Raw genomic sequence first — 16,580 nt, forward strand, 5'->3', positions numbered from 1 at the left:
CACTCCTGCTAGAGAATTTATTTGTTCTTGTAGAGTGTTAATTTGAGCTGCTGGGTAGGCAGTCTGTTGTGTAAGTTCAAGAAAGAGCTGTCGGGCAGTGAAAATAAAGTTTAAAAGTCCAGATGAGCCTGTTTCTATCCCAACAATAATCTCTAGGACTGATATTACAGTGAGAGGTGCCCGCTTTTGTTTACGTGATTGAGAGTATAAGGGAAGTGGGGTGCTGTCATTTATAAGGATAAGATTAGGAATAATGTATGCAAGGGTACAGGTCCCCCGTCCAGTTGGCTGGAAGGCATAAATAGGCATTGGGTCCGCAAAGGAAACAGGTGCGATTTGTAGGGGCTAGGCAGACGTCTAAGGTGATGTTGAAGTAGGGTTTTCCTAAATGGGTGCGGGAATGTTCTATGCCCTCACAGGTAGTAGCTAAAGTCATTCCAGCTAAAGGAGAGAGGCAAGCAACCTTTGAGGGATGAGAGGAAAAGTTTTAAGCCCAGTTGAAAGAAGGAATAGTAAGGTTCCACCCTATGTCATAATCCTCAGGTGTCTTGAGATTTTCGCAGTCTTCTTGCTTAATATTTGAGGGTTGGAACCAAACATTGTGGTTCTGTTAGGGACAACTTGGGGATGGGGTGGGACTTCAGCTAGAGTAGTCTTCGTGGTGGCTGTTAGGGCCATATTTACTGGTGTAAATGATAAAGCAGCTTCAAGTTTTGTTAAAAGGTCCCAGCCCAGCAGAGGCGTGGGACAGGCCGGGAGGACTAGGAAAGAGTGTGTGAATAAAGCATTTTCAAGAGACAGGGTGAGGGAGGTGTAAAATGGCCATAAGAGGGTTGTCCATCTATCCCTGTTGGGAGGATCGAGGAACAGCGAGTGGGACCAGAGAAGGAGGTCAGAGCTGAATAAGTAGCCCCAGTGTCAATCAGACACTGATAGGAGCCCCTGCCACATCCAGGGTTACCTGGGGCTCCTCCGGTCTTACGGGGAACGTAGGGGCCTGGAGGTTGAGCCCCAGGCACCTTCAGTCGTCCGCACCCAGGAGCCCCAGATCCAGAGCACAGTCCGCTTCTCGTTCCTGGTGGCCACTTACCACCGACAGGGGAAACTGGCCTTGACTTTGGCCCAGGGGGCAGGGACCTGAAATACCCTGGGTGTTGGGTGGTCATGGTGTTGGCCTACCCGCTTGAGGATGGGAGGGACAACTCCTTTTCCAATGGCCCTTTTGGTGACAGTAAGGGCATGGGGTATGGGGTGGCAGGGTGCAGCATTTCCTGACAGTGTGCCCCTGCTGACTGCACTGGTAGCAGGTCAGCGGTGGTCTTTGAGAAGGAGAGGGGATTCCTGTCGGTCCCTGTTGTGGGGGACTGAGCAGTGGCAACGGCCATGTATTAGAGCGTGTGTCGCTTTAATTTTTCCTCCTCTCTTAGTTCTCACCCATTCCTGGAAATTTCCTCCCTGTCGCTGAAGATCTTAAAGGCCGTGTCAAGTAGGACAGAGAGTGGGGTTTGCGGGCCCTGTTGTAGTTTTCGTAATTTTTGTCTGATGTCAGGGGATGCTTGGCTTTTAAAATGAACTGCAAGTGTGGCCTGACTTTCAATGATGCAAAGAGGATCATTCCCAGGCTTTAAGGTCTTGTCATTTGCTCACTAGGTTTTGGATTTGCTTGGGACCCGACACCCCTTCCTTCTTTCTAATCTGTGGATATGTTACCTCACGTGGTAGGTGGGACTTTGCATATGTGATAGGGTAAGGATCCTGAGAAGGGGAGGGATTCCAGGGTTACCTGGGTGAGCTCGATGTTATCACAGGACCTTATAAGTGAGAAGCAGGAGGGTCAGTGAGAGCTGGAAGATGCTGCACTGCTGGCTGTGAAAACTTACTCACTTTACTAAGGAACATGGGGCTTATGTGCTGCACAGTGTTCCAAAGCTCTGCATCTTACCCGTTCAGCCCTCACACTCTATGCTGTGGAGGGGGGCTGCTGACATGCCCATTTTACTGGAAGTCTGGACATACAGTGCGTTTCCTGGTGTGTGCCCTCTGGGTGGGAACAGGGTTCTTGTCCCAAATTATTCTTCTGTTTCACAACACTGAGGTTTAGTTCACGGAGCTGATTAATGATTTCCTCGTTTCTGCCTCATTCTGCACAAGGGTCCCCATATCCTTATGAGTTCCGCTTCCAGGCACAAAGACTTAAGAGATAATAAGAGATCTCTATGCTGACTTTTCAGACATATTTTAATCTTAAAATATAGCACAGGATAATGCTATTAGTGAGCCCAAAGGAATACTTCACATCCTAGGGAAAGATGTCAGGGGATACTTTTAGGATATGGCTAACAAATCCTCCGAAGGTATATTATTTTCATTTTTTCCAAACAGCAAAATAGTGTCTGTGCTCCTTTTTGTGAATCCTTTACAGGAGATGCTGACTCTGGTGACTGGGGAGCTCTACTTTTGCCGAAGAGTTCAGTTTAACCTACACTGATATGTTCTTACTTACCATGGTTTCTAGGAACTCCAACACAAACTAAGTCATAGTTTGCTTTAATTACTTTAATTAGTTTGACACAATCTTTTATGGACTTTGTTTCAAATTCTATCTGAAGAATGTGCTTGGCCTGGAAAGCAGCCTCTCTGGCTCAGGTGGTTCCCTGTGGAGCCCTGGCTAGCCTTGCTGAGGGGCACAGGGAAGCGGGAGGCCTCCAGGCCAGCATCAAGGGACCCGCGGGCTTCAGAGAACGTGTGCCTCACACTTGTGAGCGGGGAATGACACAGAGTCTGTAATGGGGGGGGACCTTGGCAAACCCAACTGCGATGGGGCTGAGGTCGATATCCACGGGGTCCACTGGCGACTTCAAGTTAAAGTGCTGCAGGATGGAGGCCAAGAACAGGAACAGTTCCATGCGAGCCAGGCCTTCTCCAACACACACCCGCTTTCCTGGAGGTGACAGCAACACTAAGACACCGCCCTGGGCGACACAGCAAGGGCAGAGCTGGGTGGGAGGAGGCTGTGCGTCAACGGCCACCCTAAGCAGAGTTGAGCCCCGTCTGTCTGTTGAAAGGGAGCCCAGAGTGGATTTCAGTGTAAGAGTATCAGCGACGGGTGTGCTCAGGGACCAGCCTTCACACAGCCTCAACCACCAGGACTCAGCTTCATGAACCTGTGTTAGGTTGGGAGAATGGGCCCTGCCCAGTGCTCAGCCTGATGTCCTACAGGAAAGAAGAGCGGCCCCAGGTGGAAGCCAAAGCTCTCGTGTTGGTGCTAAAGTTATCGAGTTGGTTTCAGATCTTCCATCATACCCACACCAAGGGCAGGCCCTGGAAAGGCAGCCAAGGGCTGGAAAGGTTAGATGGTCCTACGATGAGTCCAGGTAACCAAACGTTAAAATTTGCTTAGTAACCCTTGTTTAAAATTATGGAGAGTCAGTAATATAGTTTTGAAAGATTTTCACTAAGTTCTAGTAAATGAAGAGTTTTAGCACTGAATGAAGTGAAGTATCTAAGGAAAGAAGAACTCATCTCAACTCATTCCCAGGACTTCTGGTGAAAAGATGTCATTTAACCTCTCTGAATAGGGAAGAACACATTTGGGTCATGTTGGGGACGGAAATCAGGGGCACGATGCTGGTCACACATGGAACGGAGAGCAGGACTTAGGGACAATCCCCGGGAAGGGGCTACACGTGACCTCTTCTTACCTGCGGAAAATGGCTTGAAATGGTCACTGTACTTGAACTTTCCATTTTCATTCAGAAAGTGCTCTGGCTTAAACTTCTCTGGTCCGGGGAATTCTTGGCTGTCATACAAGAGGGAGTCCAGCGTCGGAATTATGACTGTGCCCTGGAAGGAAGAGGCTGCCTTGGTCAGTCAAGTTGACACAACACAGGCTCACCTGGGAGCCAGCGGTTGAATGTTACGTTAGACAAGATGGTATGTTCCCAACCGGGGAAGGAGTTCGCCTGAGGGCAGACAGAGAGCAGGTGGGGGTCACGACCAAATGGCAATGAGAGCTCTCATCTTTTCAGGGAAGTAGCTCCTCTGACCTACTCATCCAGGGCTGGGTGCTACTGTTGTTGTCTCTTTCTGCTGCTGGAACACACCTCAACCCCAGGCACCGTCTGAGGAGCCCCTTCCCAGACTGCCTCCATTCCTGTGGCCACCAGGTCCCCACAGGCCTGCTGGGGCAGCAGCACTTTGCAGGGTAGGGGTGCTGGCCCGGCCCCCAGTGTTCAGCCGCCTCTGCCTAGAGCAGGTGTCCTTGGTCCCCGTCCTGTTCCCTGGCCGGCGGCTGATCGGCAGGGTGGTGCTCGGGGGTGCGCTGTAGGCTCACATCTGACCTTGGGGATGACGTATCCTCTGAACACTGTGTCCCGGGTTGCTTCGTGGAACAGGTTGGAGGGAATGAGGTCGATGAATCGCTGAATCTCATGCACCACGGCATCCAGGTAGGGCATATCCAGCCTGTCCTTGATGGCAGGGATTCGGCTTGGCCCAATCACCCTGTCAATTTCCTCGTGAAGTTTCTCTGCGAAGACATGCATGGAATAAACGCACGACTCCAGGCTGGCTCAGCGATCATGCTCCCGTCCATATACCCAGTAGATGCTCATGGAGCTTTGGATTCTTGGGTAGTTCATCCGCGTGCGTCAGCAAGAACCAGGCTCAGTGAGGCTAGGAACCGTCTACAGCATTTATGTAGTTACTTATTCATGGCCTCCACTACCTTAGCTGGTCATGGCTAGCCCCGTTCTGGTCGTCATGCCAGGAGCAGAGAATAAGAAAGGGTCTTGGGGATCTCTAGTTGGAGGGAAACTGTGTTTATGGTTACCCCAGGCTGGTTTGTTGCAGGCTTGTAAGGAGTGTGGAGGCGAATGGAGGATGGAAACTGACATGCTCCGTGTGTTTCTGAGCAGGCTCCGGCAGGCCAGCCTCCGCTTGGCCTCTGTGGGTTTGAGGTTGCCTGTGGGCCTTGTAATCTGTTGAGTGAACTGCAGAGCTTCCGCAGTATGGCAACCGAGTAACAATTTTAAACACGTGTAACAAGAGGGACAGTATGCTGATGTTTACTAGATGGTAAATATAAGAAGTGGTGCACAGGGATCTCACGTGGCAGTCCAGGGATATGTGGAGTTAGGGGTGGGTGGAAGGCAGGGAGGCGAGGAGGGGCCTGGGCTGGCTCTGCACCCTGCTTTCTTTCCAAGAGCTCTGAGCCAGTACTGAAAACTGTCAACACATGTTAAGTTCGGCAGTGGATGTGTGGGCGTCAGTCATATTTCCTTTCTGTCTTTTTCTCTGTATTGGAAATTCCTCATAATCCATAATTAAAACAGTCTTGGATTCCGTGGCTCCCCTATAGTACAGAGTGGTCAGAAGCCCCCTCAGAGCTGCCACAGACCCGTGGAGCCTTCGCGCCCTAGACTTCCGGCTCTTTCGCATCACCTTTCTGTCAGGTAGAAAAGCAAAGGCTTTGGAGTCGGACCAGGTCTGCCCCTGGACAGGTCACATATACGCATTCCTAGGGAAAATAACCTCACGCCCTTTCCATCAGCCCTCAAGAATACAGTGTGTTAAAGGGCTGATTCCCATACCTGGCACACAACCGCAGCCAGCATGGCTCGGGTGGTGAGGGGCTCCTTGCAGTGGGGACCCCCCCTCCCCAGCTCTGTGCCCAGGCCTGAGCACTGCCGGGGAGGGCACCCTGGCCCCAGGCGATGGCTCCTTTACCTCCTCTTTCCTTGGAGGTTGGCGCTGATTGGCCTGTTGATAAGTGGCGTTGCTCACATCGCCTCCACTGGCCCATGCGGCTGGTTCTAGTGCCTCGTGCTCTGTGCATGCGGCCCCCAAAGCCATGCCTGATCCACCCTGGGTCCCACCCGGCCCAGTGCTGGGGAGGAGCCCTGGGAGGGAAGGCCGGGTCCAGGGCAGCAGGCAGACTTGCAGTGCTTTTCCTGGGGTTCCGCCTCTGATCCCCACTCTTCCAATCGGGTGAGACACGCCAGGAGGCCTTGCCCCTGCCCCCTCCTGCCTCTCAGCTCTGCCTGGAAGGCTGGGGCTGACCCAGGGGCGGTGTGCCCATTTTTTCTCTGTCATAAATAGATCATGGCCTGGAGTGGATGCAGCTGGCCTGGCGTTTCTCCACTGGGCTTTCTTCCTGCAATCTGGGGTTTGCCAGTGGGTGTGGGAGAGCTGAGTGCCGGGGCCTGTCATGTACGGGAACACTGCCCCTAACGCATTCGTCCAGCAACCCCAGTGTCACTGCTGCAAGGGTTAACAAGCAGTCCCCGTGTGGCCGACGGGAAGCTGAAGCCTAAATGCTCCAGGCTGACCGTGCAGGTGTGACGGCCACATGGTCCGGTGGCCTTGCCTGTTACTTGTCCTACCTTCGACCTCCGGGTATTTCATGAGAATCAGGAGCCCGTATCTCAGGGTGGTGCTGGTGGTCTCTGTCCCCGCAAAGAGCAGGTCAGCCACGGTCACAGCAATGTTGTCCAAAGTGTACACAGGGTCTGTACTGTGTTTTTCCTGCGATGTGAGAGATAGGGCCTCAATACAGGGAGGTGTTCAGGTGGATGAGAAAGAGACCCTGTGTCCCTCAGCAGAAGAGCACCTGGCAGCCCTGCCAGCTCCACAGGGGGCCCATCCTGCACAGACACCATCGTCTCCATTGCAAGGCTAGGGAACAGAGGCTCCCAGAAAACCGACCACGGGTGGGACTGTGCCCTCACCTGGCTGTGCGGTCCGTGCTCCTTCTACAGCACCGAGGGCCCTCCTGGGGGTGGGGCTCTCCCTGGCCCTGCGCCACGACCTCCAGCAGCTCAGGGCTGAGCTGTGGGGCTTCTGCAGGGCTGCCCTCGGCCTCATTCCACCCCAGGCCGCTGCCTTAGGTCCCAGGAGGCAGGGAAGTCACAGGGGAGCTGGGCATAGGGTGGGAGGTGGGAGGGGTGGGAGGAGAGACTCTCAGACTCCAAGGGCAGCCTTCCGGGAGGCAGGTGTGGAGCTCACGTGTGGCTCTGGAGCCATGTGTGATGCCGAGGAAAGAAGAGAAGCTTGACTGATCTGGGTGGGCGACCCGGGGGGTGCCAGAGAGGTGGTGCCGGGAGGGCCCGGGCCCCCTTAGTCCATGCACGACGTGGGGGTTACGTGCTGACGAGGAGCACCGAGGGCCTCTCCCCAGGTGACATGTGGTCATTAGTCAGTTGATCAGAAGTGGTTAAGAGGCTGGGCTGGAGGGAGCCTACGTGAGGGGCCCACTCACCTGGTCCCACAGCCCCCTGATGGCTTCCCCAAGAAAGGCCATCCTGTTGGCCGGCACAGTGGACAGTACAGTGGAGCCTAGGGCGGCCAGGAAGGCTGGCCGTGTGTCGAGGTGTGGTGGTCACGCTCAAGCCAGTGCACTTGTATAAAACTAAGAGCATCAGAATGTACACGATGTGGGCGGCGTGGACACTGCAGTGCAGGTCATAACACAAATCTGAAAGATGCGCCCTGCCCCCGCAGACCCTCTCACAACGGCCGAGTGCCCGGCTCCGCCTGGTCTGGACGCTGAGAGCTGTGAGGGTACCTTCTCCATTTCCAACAGCATGGTGTCAGTGAAGTCTCGGGGGCAGCTGGCCTCCAGCGACCTCTGGTGGTCCTTCACTCCTTCTAGAGCGTACTCTTTTATTTCAGACACATTTTTCATTAGTTTTCTATGGCTTCCAGGCAGGTAACGTATACAGCCTGAGAAATTATTATAAAGCTAGAGAGAGAGGGAGGGAGGGAGAGAATTTTCTTACTATACATATTTTTTCCAGATGCAATAGCACTTGGCTTACTAGGCTGACAAGCTTCTCCAAACCTGAACTGATGGCTGTCACTACTGTACTGTTTAGAATATTTTGGCTGAAAGTGTCTTTCTGGGCACCACTCTACGAGGTCGTGTGAGTTCCGTGGTGGGAATGCGAGCACATAGGCAGAGGCACCGTGTGCCTGGTGAGGACTGATTTTAAAGAGTGAAATGGTAAGTGTCCTGCGGTTAGCAAGGGGGAAAGGCGGGCCCCGTGGAAGTGTCCCGAAGGAGCGCTCAGGCTCTCTAGTCTTGTGTGCCTGTCTGTCCGCACACACAAGTACCCCTTCTTATCCTTTCCCTGCTGTAAACCCTCGACTGAAGCCGGGTGCAGACCAGGCGAGAGGGAGGGAAGTGCTTCACCTGGATCCAGGGTGTGCTGAGCAGGTAGAAGTTCTCATTGAACAGACTCAGCATCCTCAGGGCCGTCCTGTCGTTGTAGTCAGCGCGTCTGTGGAAGAGGATGTCGGAGATGACGTTGTAGGGCGCGAAGCCGATGACAAAGGTGGGGTCGAAGGGCTGGCCTGGAAAACAGGGGAGCCATCAGGGCGCTTCGCTCGTGGGTGTGGCAGGAGGGCCGTTTCCAGTGCTTGTGAAGAGACACCCTAGGACTGTGAGAATTCTCGGGAGGTGGTGACTGGGAACCACTCGGGTTTTCTTCACTTGTCAGTTATTCAGGACACACCAGCGGCACCCTTGATGACCACGCCCGCTCCCTGGGTTAGAGGGGAAACCAGCTTGTGAAGTGGCGTCTGGGGGCCAACGTGGGGCGCTGCCTCGGTCGTCAGGGGTCGTGGGGCCCAGGCCAGGCTGTACGCACCATGGGTCTTCCGGAGCGCCCCCAGCAGGAGCTGGGCCTCCCTCTGGATCCGCTGCTCATTGCCCTGTTTCCCCATCCCGAAGTCACGGAGGGTGGTCAGGGAGAACCGCCGGGTGTCCTGCCAGGTCGGTCCATTATTGAAAATAATCCCTAAGGAAGAGGGAGCAGCAGGCTGTCACTGCAAACTGTCCTCTCAGGAGAAAGGGGCAGGAGTGATGGGCGCCCTGCGCTGCGCTCTGCGCGGGAGGGACCAGGGGCCGCACTGACCCGCGCAGTGACAGATGCTTGGGTTTGGAGAGAAGCCGTTGGGGCCGGCTGGCTTTCTCCGTTGCCCCTGTAAGCTCTGCAACCACCAGCCTGCTTGCTTTTCCCACTCTGCCTTGTGTCCTCCCCACAGGAGGGAAACCACACCTGACCACTGAGAAAAACCTCTGCCTCTTTCCTGTTTACTGACTAATTTCCTTGAAGCCATCCTGTTTCCAATGATTTTTTTACCCTCACACTATAGACACCTCAGCTCACACTCTGTGGCTTCACAGCAAGTCCTTACTAAAATCTGAGGTCACAGGGCCCCCGGACCACGGAGACCTCCGGATCCGGGAAGATCTTGATCTGGTTCCCTCCTGCACGTGGAGGCCTGAGGAAAGCCATGGCCCCGGACATTCCAGAAGGATGTCTGGCCGGACCTGAGAGGTATAGCGGAGGAGGGCTTCATTCTACCCCAAAGGGACACCTGGACGGTCTGCAGGGGGAGCACAGGCAGGGGTGGGAGGATAGGGATGTGACCCAAGGAGGCTGCCATGGAGTCAAGCCCGGGGATGGACAGCATGACTACTGATGGGTGTGTGGGCACCAAGAAGACCCATTTACAGGTGCCGTTCACCAGGTTAAAAGCACAGGTGACACTGAGTTCAGGGTCCTGTGTTCAGGTATCCTGGTGCCGATTCCTGTGGGGCACTGCATAACGGGCCAAGTGGATGCTGGGTACGTGGCACAGCAGCCCAAGAGGGAACCCAGGGGAGGGACGCTCCAAACTCGCGGGTGTCTATGCCATCAGCCCGGCCAGGCCTCGGGCAGCTCCAGCCTTCCAAGTTGCTGACCCAGGACACAGGGCAGACAAGCAAGCGGTGGCAGGGACCAGGGAGCGTGTGCTGAGGAGGCCAGAGGACAGAGCAGAGGCTGTGCCCCTAGTCCTGAGGACCAGAGAAGCCAGAAGGAAGGCAGGAGGAGAGGCGCTGGGGGACCACCCTGAACGGCATGTGATAAGGAGAAGGGGTGGTTAAGGAGGGAGGGGCAGAGAAGCAGTTAATTTTAAAATGTTCTGGCAAGAACTGTGTAGAAAGAAAAGGTGGAAGATACAGAAAAATGTGAGAAGAGACAGAGGGAGACAGAGATACAGAGACAGAAAGACAGAGACAGAGATGGAGAGCGAAAGAGACAGAGTCAGAGAGACACAGAGATGGAGAGAGGAAGAGACAGAACCCAGAGGCGCACCATCATTCGGGATCCAAACAGGCTGAAATGGGGCAACAAATCTCTCCCAGAGCTTTGTGAAGATTGACTGAAAGGATGGGTGCGGCCCCCTCGGCACTTTAATACGCAGCCGCTGCTCCACACTATTGGTAGTCACCGATGCTCACGTCATTGTTCCCGGGGACCAAATGCAGCCCTGGTCCAGGGCCTGGCTGAGGCTCAGGGTCAGCCCTGGGCCGTGTGGGACATACAAAAACAGCACTTTGGAGCCCTCAGGCAGGAGGCAGGCAAGCCCCTTGTGTCCCACCTGCAGGATGTGGATGCTGGCCCCTGCCTGACTGCTCTCAGGGGCCCATGACTTGGACCAGGGCTGGCAGATAAAGGGTCCCCAGAGCCAGGATGGAGCTCTTTGGCCCCAGAACTCCTGCTCTCCTGGGGCTCTCCTCCAGTAAGTCTCCTCTTGTGTTAATGACAAAGATTAGGGTGGTTAATTTTGCTTTGAGCCGCCCCCAATAACAAACCCACCCACAATATCTAAGAGGGACAATCAACCGCCATTGGTTGTGGCAGGATATAACCTCGGAAATGCAGACTGGAAAAATAAGGCAAGGAGCCCGTATACAACTGTAAGCACATCAGTTTGAAAATTCTACATAAAATGAATAAAAGTTTTCTAGAGGCTCATCACCAAAGTTGACTCAGGAAGCGCTAGAGGCTTCCAAGTTTTCCTGGGTTGGTGGGACACTGTTTCCTTCTCATCTGCTTTGGATCTCAAACACCAGGGAGCAAATGACAAAGGCCAAGCAGGTGAGGCTGGAGGACAGCAGGTGGGGCAGGGAGCTTTCAGAGCTCAGAGGTGGGGGAGGGGCGCCCCCGCCCAGGCTCCAGGACCTCCTGGGGGACGCGGAAGATGGAGTCTGAAGTCAGGAGTCTGGAAAACACTCAGATAAAGACCAGTTAGACCCCACCTCACCCCTGCCCCGCCAAGGCCTCCTCCGCCTGCCGGAGGGGAACTCAGGGGCTCTGGAGACACCGGAGGGGGGAGGGGCAGAGGAAAGAGGTGAGCCTGGGGAGACGGGGTCACTGGGAAGTCTCAACACCCCCTTCCTGGTCTAAGAACAGCCCCAGGTAGGACATCGGGAGGCCCCCTCGATGGAGAAGCGGGGTGCCCATCGTAGGTGAGGGGCCCTCGGTGGATGGAGCCCCAACACCCACGAGTAGTTGAAACTGTGACTGGAAAGAGCTCCCAGGGGAGACTGAGGGCCCAGGGAGGCGGGAAGGTCTGCGGGGGGAGGCCCGGCCCAGCCGTCAGAAGCAGCTCCCTGGGTCCTATTTCTCTATGAACACGTCTGTCCTGCTGGCCGGAGGGTGGGTGCTCCAGGTCTTGTCCACTCTGGGTCCATCAGAAGGTGCAGAGCAATGACTGAGTGAGTGAATGCACCAACCTTCACCCGAGTTGTCTGCGGATCGCTTCACCTTTCTGTCTTTAGCATGTTGTTACTGTTATCTCAGTACCTCCCCGCAGCATCTTCCCCACCCCACAAGCACCGCCCCCCCCCCCAAGTAGGACGCACCTTTGTCCTGGTGCACCCGGAACGCGGGGATTTCTCCTCTGCCAGAAAACTCATTCCTGTAGTCGAGCAGGACCTCCTTCACGGCCTTGTAGCCGTGCAGGACCACGAAGCGCCGTGAGCCCAGGTACAGGGTGAACACCGGGCCGAAACGCTCTGCCAGCTGCGGAGGCCACCAGGCCGGGGAGTGAAGCCACCGCGGACTTGGGGAACATGCCTCGCTTTAACGTGCCCCCCAAGGTCGCTGTTGTTGACCAGGAGAACCCAGAGTGATCTGGGGAAGACCTCCCTAGAGGCTTCTTCTGCCGGGAACACCTCCAGCGCACGGCGCACCTGGGTGTGCCTAGCTGCCCTCCCTCCGGGGAACAAGTAACTGGGAAGGCCGATTCCTCTTGTTCCCCCTGAGGCCCCTTTGCCCATATCCGCCCCACCCCTGTCTGCTGTTCCCAGTCAAGGTCCCGGACCCCAGGACGCTGCTGGAGGCCCCGGAGCCATACTGTTCGGAGGCCCGAGCACGTCTTCCTCTGCCGGAAGCTCGTCAACGCCTTTCAGAGCGGCTCCGTGCCCTGTGGCGTTCTTTTACTAGCTCATTTAATAGACTCATTAACGCATTTTGTTTTTAGATTTGTTAGCTCGTTCCCTGTTCACAGCAATCGTAGTGGGTGGGGGGGGGTCAAACACTTCACTTTTCCCCCTGTTCTTTGGCGGCTACGGAGTGCTGCAGGTTGACGCGCAGCTAGTGTGCGTCTGGTCTCAACGCGTGTCCCTCCTTGCATCCCAGTGGCAAAGAGCAGCAGCCCCGGCCACACTGCCCTGGCCAAGCCACCCAACGACAGCACGGCAGTTAACGCTTCGCTCGAGCAAGGGCCTTCGGGGCCAGCCATGGCCAAGGCCCACTGAGCTCCATACCCGAGCTGTAACACTAGCTAAATATTTTGAATATCACTCTTGGGTGCTACTGGTAATTCAGCGAATTCATAACAAGCTGGTATCGAATTACAATTTGTCTGAGAGTGAATTGAATGCACACATATTACATCTAATTCCTGAATGCTCCTCCCTCAAACCAACAATATTTCTCTTACCCTGGTGAAGGACTTGGGAATATCCTTAAATTCCAACTGGAAAATGTTCCCAACGATGGGCAGTGGGAAAGGGCCAGGGGGCAGTTGCCAGCTGCTGTAGATGTGTTTCCAGATGGAGATGAGCAGCAGGGTGGCCATCCACACCAGCAGGGCGACCACGATGCCCAGGGCGGCCATGGTGCCTTCCGGGGATCTGCCGACTCATGCGGACACTCCTGGGGAGAGGCACAGCTTTTATAGCGCATCCTTGAGAAGGAGGGTGACCAGCCAACCAATGTCACCTTCCTTTTCCTCTGGCCCAAGATATTAGTTCATTATTAGCTGCTGTTGGCCACCATTTCAAAGGCCGATCCCTTCAGTGTTTGCCGCTTAGAACTCCATCCAGGCACCCACTTGGCCACGCCTGGGCTCTGCCAGCACTGGCTACTGACACCTGCACCAATGTCAGTAAACTCGGCATCCAGGGGAGCTCCACCAACCCACACCTCAGAACATGGGGTGATGGCCTGTCCTCCCTTTGACACTGATTGGACAAGAAGGAGTACGGTCCTGTTTACATGGGTTTGTTTGGGGTAGGATTTACGTAAGGCAACATCAATTATGTGCCGACAGTCTCCATGGCAGAGTGCCTGATTTCCTGGTGCAGGTCTCACCTCTGAGCAGGTTTGTCTGAGCAGCCCCAGTGGCACTGAATCACCAACAGCCAAATTCATAAGCCAGAGAAGGAAAATGCAGCATCTGACATTTATTCCACTTTATCAGATCAACTGGCAAATTCAGTAGAAGAAAAAAAAAGAAAGAAAAAGAAAAGAGTTGACCAATTTTCAAAAACTTAACTACATTTTTAATGTAGAAAATTAGGGGATAATCACTGTTTAGAATCATTTCTTCAAATTAAAAAAAAATACGTTAGGATTTTTATTGTGTTTAAATCAATGAACTATTTTGGTAGACTTTATGTTTTAACATATCTTATCTTTGTGCACAAAAATCACCTTCTGTATATTTATTTATGTAAAACCGAGGCTGCATTCCACATACTGAATTTTAACCCACTTTCCCACCCAGTTTGCTAGCAATGTGATTTTTCTGCGTCTAGACCTGCAGCCATGTCACTGGTGTTGGACTTGTTAACTTATTGTGCCATGTAGGGGCGTTGGCCTTGGCAGGAGTCTCGGGCCTGTTTTGTGCCCGTGAGCTGCTGGGCGGCAGGCCCTGCCAGCTTGCGTGGGCTCTGCTCGTTCCTCCCAGGGGCTGATGTGGGGGCTGCAGGGCGCATTCCGCAGGATGGAGACTGAGCAACCTTGACCCCCCTCTGCCCTCTTCCACCCTGCCAGGCCTGCCAGACAGACATCCGGGTCCACGCGGCATTTTTCTTCTTGGTTTGTCCCTCTTGCTGGTGCTGAGGGTTGGGCAGGGTCAGCCTTCCCTGGGGCTCCAGTTCAAGCCCTGACTGGTGGTCGCGAGGACAGCAGACGTTTGAGGCAGAGAAGGCCCTCTGGCCCCCGTTGGCTGAGAATAACTACACCTGGCAGCTTATCTGAGCGTGTGCATCCTGCAAAGGGGCCCAAGGGCAGGCGCAGGTGAACCTAGACCTCACAGGGGTGCAGCCTGGGTGGTCTGGGGCCAGGCCCTACTATTCTAGGTCCTCTGTGGAAATGCCGTTGGAGGGCCAAACAACAACAAATTCTAAATGCAGGTACAGATGTCTTTTGAGAGTAAGGATATTGTTGAGTCCTTCTTTGCAGAAGCAAAAGACCTTTTTATTTGTCTTGGATCTTATTCAGTTGCCTGCACCTTCTCGGACAATGTTGACTAATTGGGATGACAGAGGTGGCCTTGCCTTGTGCCTGGCGGGAATGGGTACTTCTCCATCAAGTCTATTGTTGTTTGGTTGTAGCAAAGAGGCAATCACATTGGGATGATTTTCTTCTTTCTCTAGTTAGCAAGGAGTGTTTAGCAGGGATGAGTGCTGAGGTAATGAAATATCTTTTTAATTGAGACAATCCTAGGACTTTTCTTCTTAAACCTGCTGGTATGATGCTGGATGAAAACATTGTTTCGTATAAAAGCAGTCTTATAGTTCCGCTTCACAGCCAAGATTTTCATGGAACGATACTCTTTACATGCTCGCGGGTTTAACTTGTTAATAGTGTTTTTAGTAGTTGTGCATCTATAGCCATAGACAAAATTGGGCTTCAGTTTCTTATGTTTTATTATATCTGCTGTAAGAATTGTGCTAACTCTAGAAACAATTACAATTCTCTCCATCTTTTTCTATTGTCTGGGATACTTTAAATTGTTAGGGAATTATCTGGACTTTGAAATTTTGATAGAATTTACTAGTAAAACAATATGGAAAGGCCTTATTGAAGTTAAACAATTGTTTATAAAGATTACAAATATCATCTCAATTAGGAAATTAAGACATGCTCCTTGTAACAAATCAAACAATGCAGAACTGGATAAAGCAAGATGTGAGCGTACAGACTCTCCCTACCGCGGTAGTTCTCCTATTTTCAGTCCCATTAAGAAAGAAAAACTGCTGCCGACTTTTGTATTATTTCTCATCTTTCTTTTATACCTACTAAAAGATTTCTTTTGCACTTACTTTGATTCTGTGTATCAGACCTGTGCCTACATTTAAAAGGCACATGTAAACACGTATCTTGGTTAAAGTGTACTTAAAATAACTTCCTGTGCCCTGGCATGGCCTGGGGGGAGCCACACCTTCAACACTGGCAGAATCAGTGGCAGCAACTTGAAATAAAGTCCTGGAAGAATAGCAGATATCTTTTAAAAAGCTACCCTGCAATACTTTGAATGGCATAGAAGGAATATTGTGTAGGGAAACCATGGACTTTGACAACTCAGAGGAAACATGTTTCAGAGAAGTTGCATCCAAATGGTTTATTCTGGGTACAAGTCCCCGTTGGGTATAGAATTTGCAAGTATTTTCTCCCGTCCTGTGGGTTGTCTTTTTACTTCCTTGCTGATGTCCTCGGTAGCACAAAAGGTTTACATCTTGATGAAGTCAAGTTGATCTATTTTTTCTTTTGTCACTTGTGCTTTGGTTCGTATCTAAGAAATCATTGCCTAATCTAAGTTCATGAAGATTTATTCTGAGGTTTTCTTCTACGTGAACCATCCATTTTGAGCTGTTTTGTATATGGTATGAGATCGGGTCCAACTTAGTCCTTTGCATATGGGCAACCTTTGTCCTAACACCATTTGTTAAAAAGAGCAAACTTCAGGAATGGGGAAATCCCCAAGAGTGCCAACTGTCTTGGTACTTTTGTCAAAAGTCAGTTGACCACAGATGTGAGGGTTTACTTCCAGACTCTCAGTTCTATTCCATTATTCTGTATGTCTATCCTTATGCCAGTTCCACAGTGTCTTGATAACTGTAGCTTTGTGTTAAGCTTTTAAGTTAGGAAGTGAGTTCTTTAAGTTAGTTCTTCTTTTTAAAGATTTTTAAAGAAGGTATTCTGAACTTCTTGCATTTCCATATGAATTTTAGGATTAGTTTGTCAATTCCTACAAAACAGATAAGTGGGATTTTGAAACGGATTGCAATAAGTCTGTGCATCACTTTGAGAGAAGAGCTGTCTGTATGAGTTTGCTGCGGCCGCCATAACAAAGCACCGTAGACTGGGTGGCATAAGCAATAGAAATTTCTTCTCACGGTTCTGGAAGATACGTCCAAGATCAGGTGTTGGCAGGTTTGCTTTCTTCTGAGGGCTCTCTCCCTGGCTTGCAGGCAGCACCCCTCTTGCTACCTCTTCACATGGCCTCTCCTCTGT

General features: G+C 52.5%; 1 protein-coding gene across 3 annotated transcripts; it reads right to left on the reverse strand.

The window, feature by feature from the left end:
- Positions 1-2,538: 2,538 nt before the first annotated feature.
- Positions 2,539-12,986, reverse strand: CYP2E1 (cytochrome P450 family 2 subfamily E member 1). Of its 3 annotated transcripts, none has more exons than XM_067708931.1 (9): positions 12,778-12,986; positions 11,696-11,855; positions 8,649-8,798; positions 8,192-8,352; positions 7,565-7,741; positions 6,384-6,525; positions 4,341-4,528; positions 3,702-3,843; positions 2,539-2,941 (listed from the first exon to the last, which is right to left on the reverse strand). In XM_067708931.1, the coding sequence occupies exons 1-9, from the start codon at positions 12,952-12,954 to the stop codon at positions 2,751-2,753; spliced, it is 1,488 nt and encodes a 495-aa protein (XP_067565032.1). In that variant the 5' UTR covers positions 12,955-12,986; the 3' UTR covers positions 2,539-2,750. The 3 variants fall into 3 exon arrangements, with proteins under 3 accessions (XP_067565032.1, XP_067565033.1, XP_067565034.1); XM_067708932.1 differs by having other exon boundaries at positions 2,539-2,996; XM_067708933.1 differs by lacking the exons at positions 11,696-11,855; positions 12,778-12,986 and adding exons at positions 9,199-9,334; positions 10,143-10,163.
- Positions 12,987-16,580: the final 3,594 nt, after the last annotated feature.

Source organism: Pseudorca crassidens, chromosome 16 (assembly GCF_039906515.1).
Source record: "Pseudorca crassidens isolate mPseCra1 chromosome 16, mPseCra1.hap1, whole genome shotgun sequence".
Lineage (NCBI taxonomy): Eukaryota > Metazoa > Chordata > Mammalia > Artiodactyla > Delphinidae > Pseudorca > Pseudorca crassidens.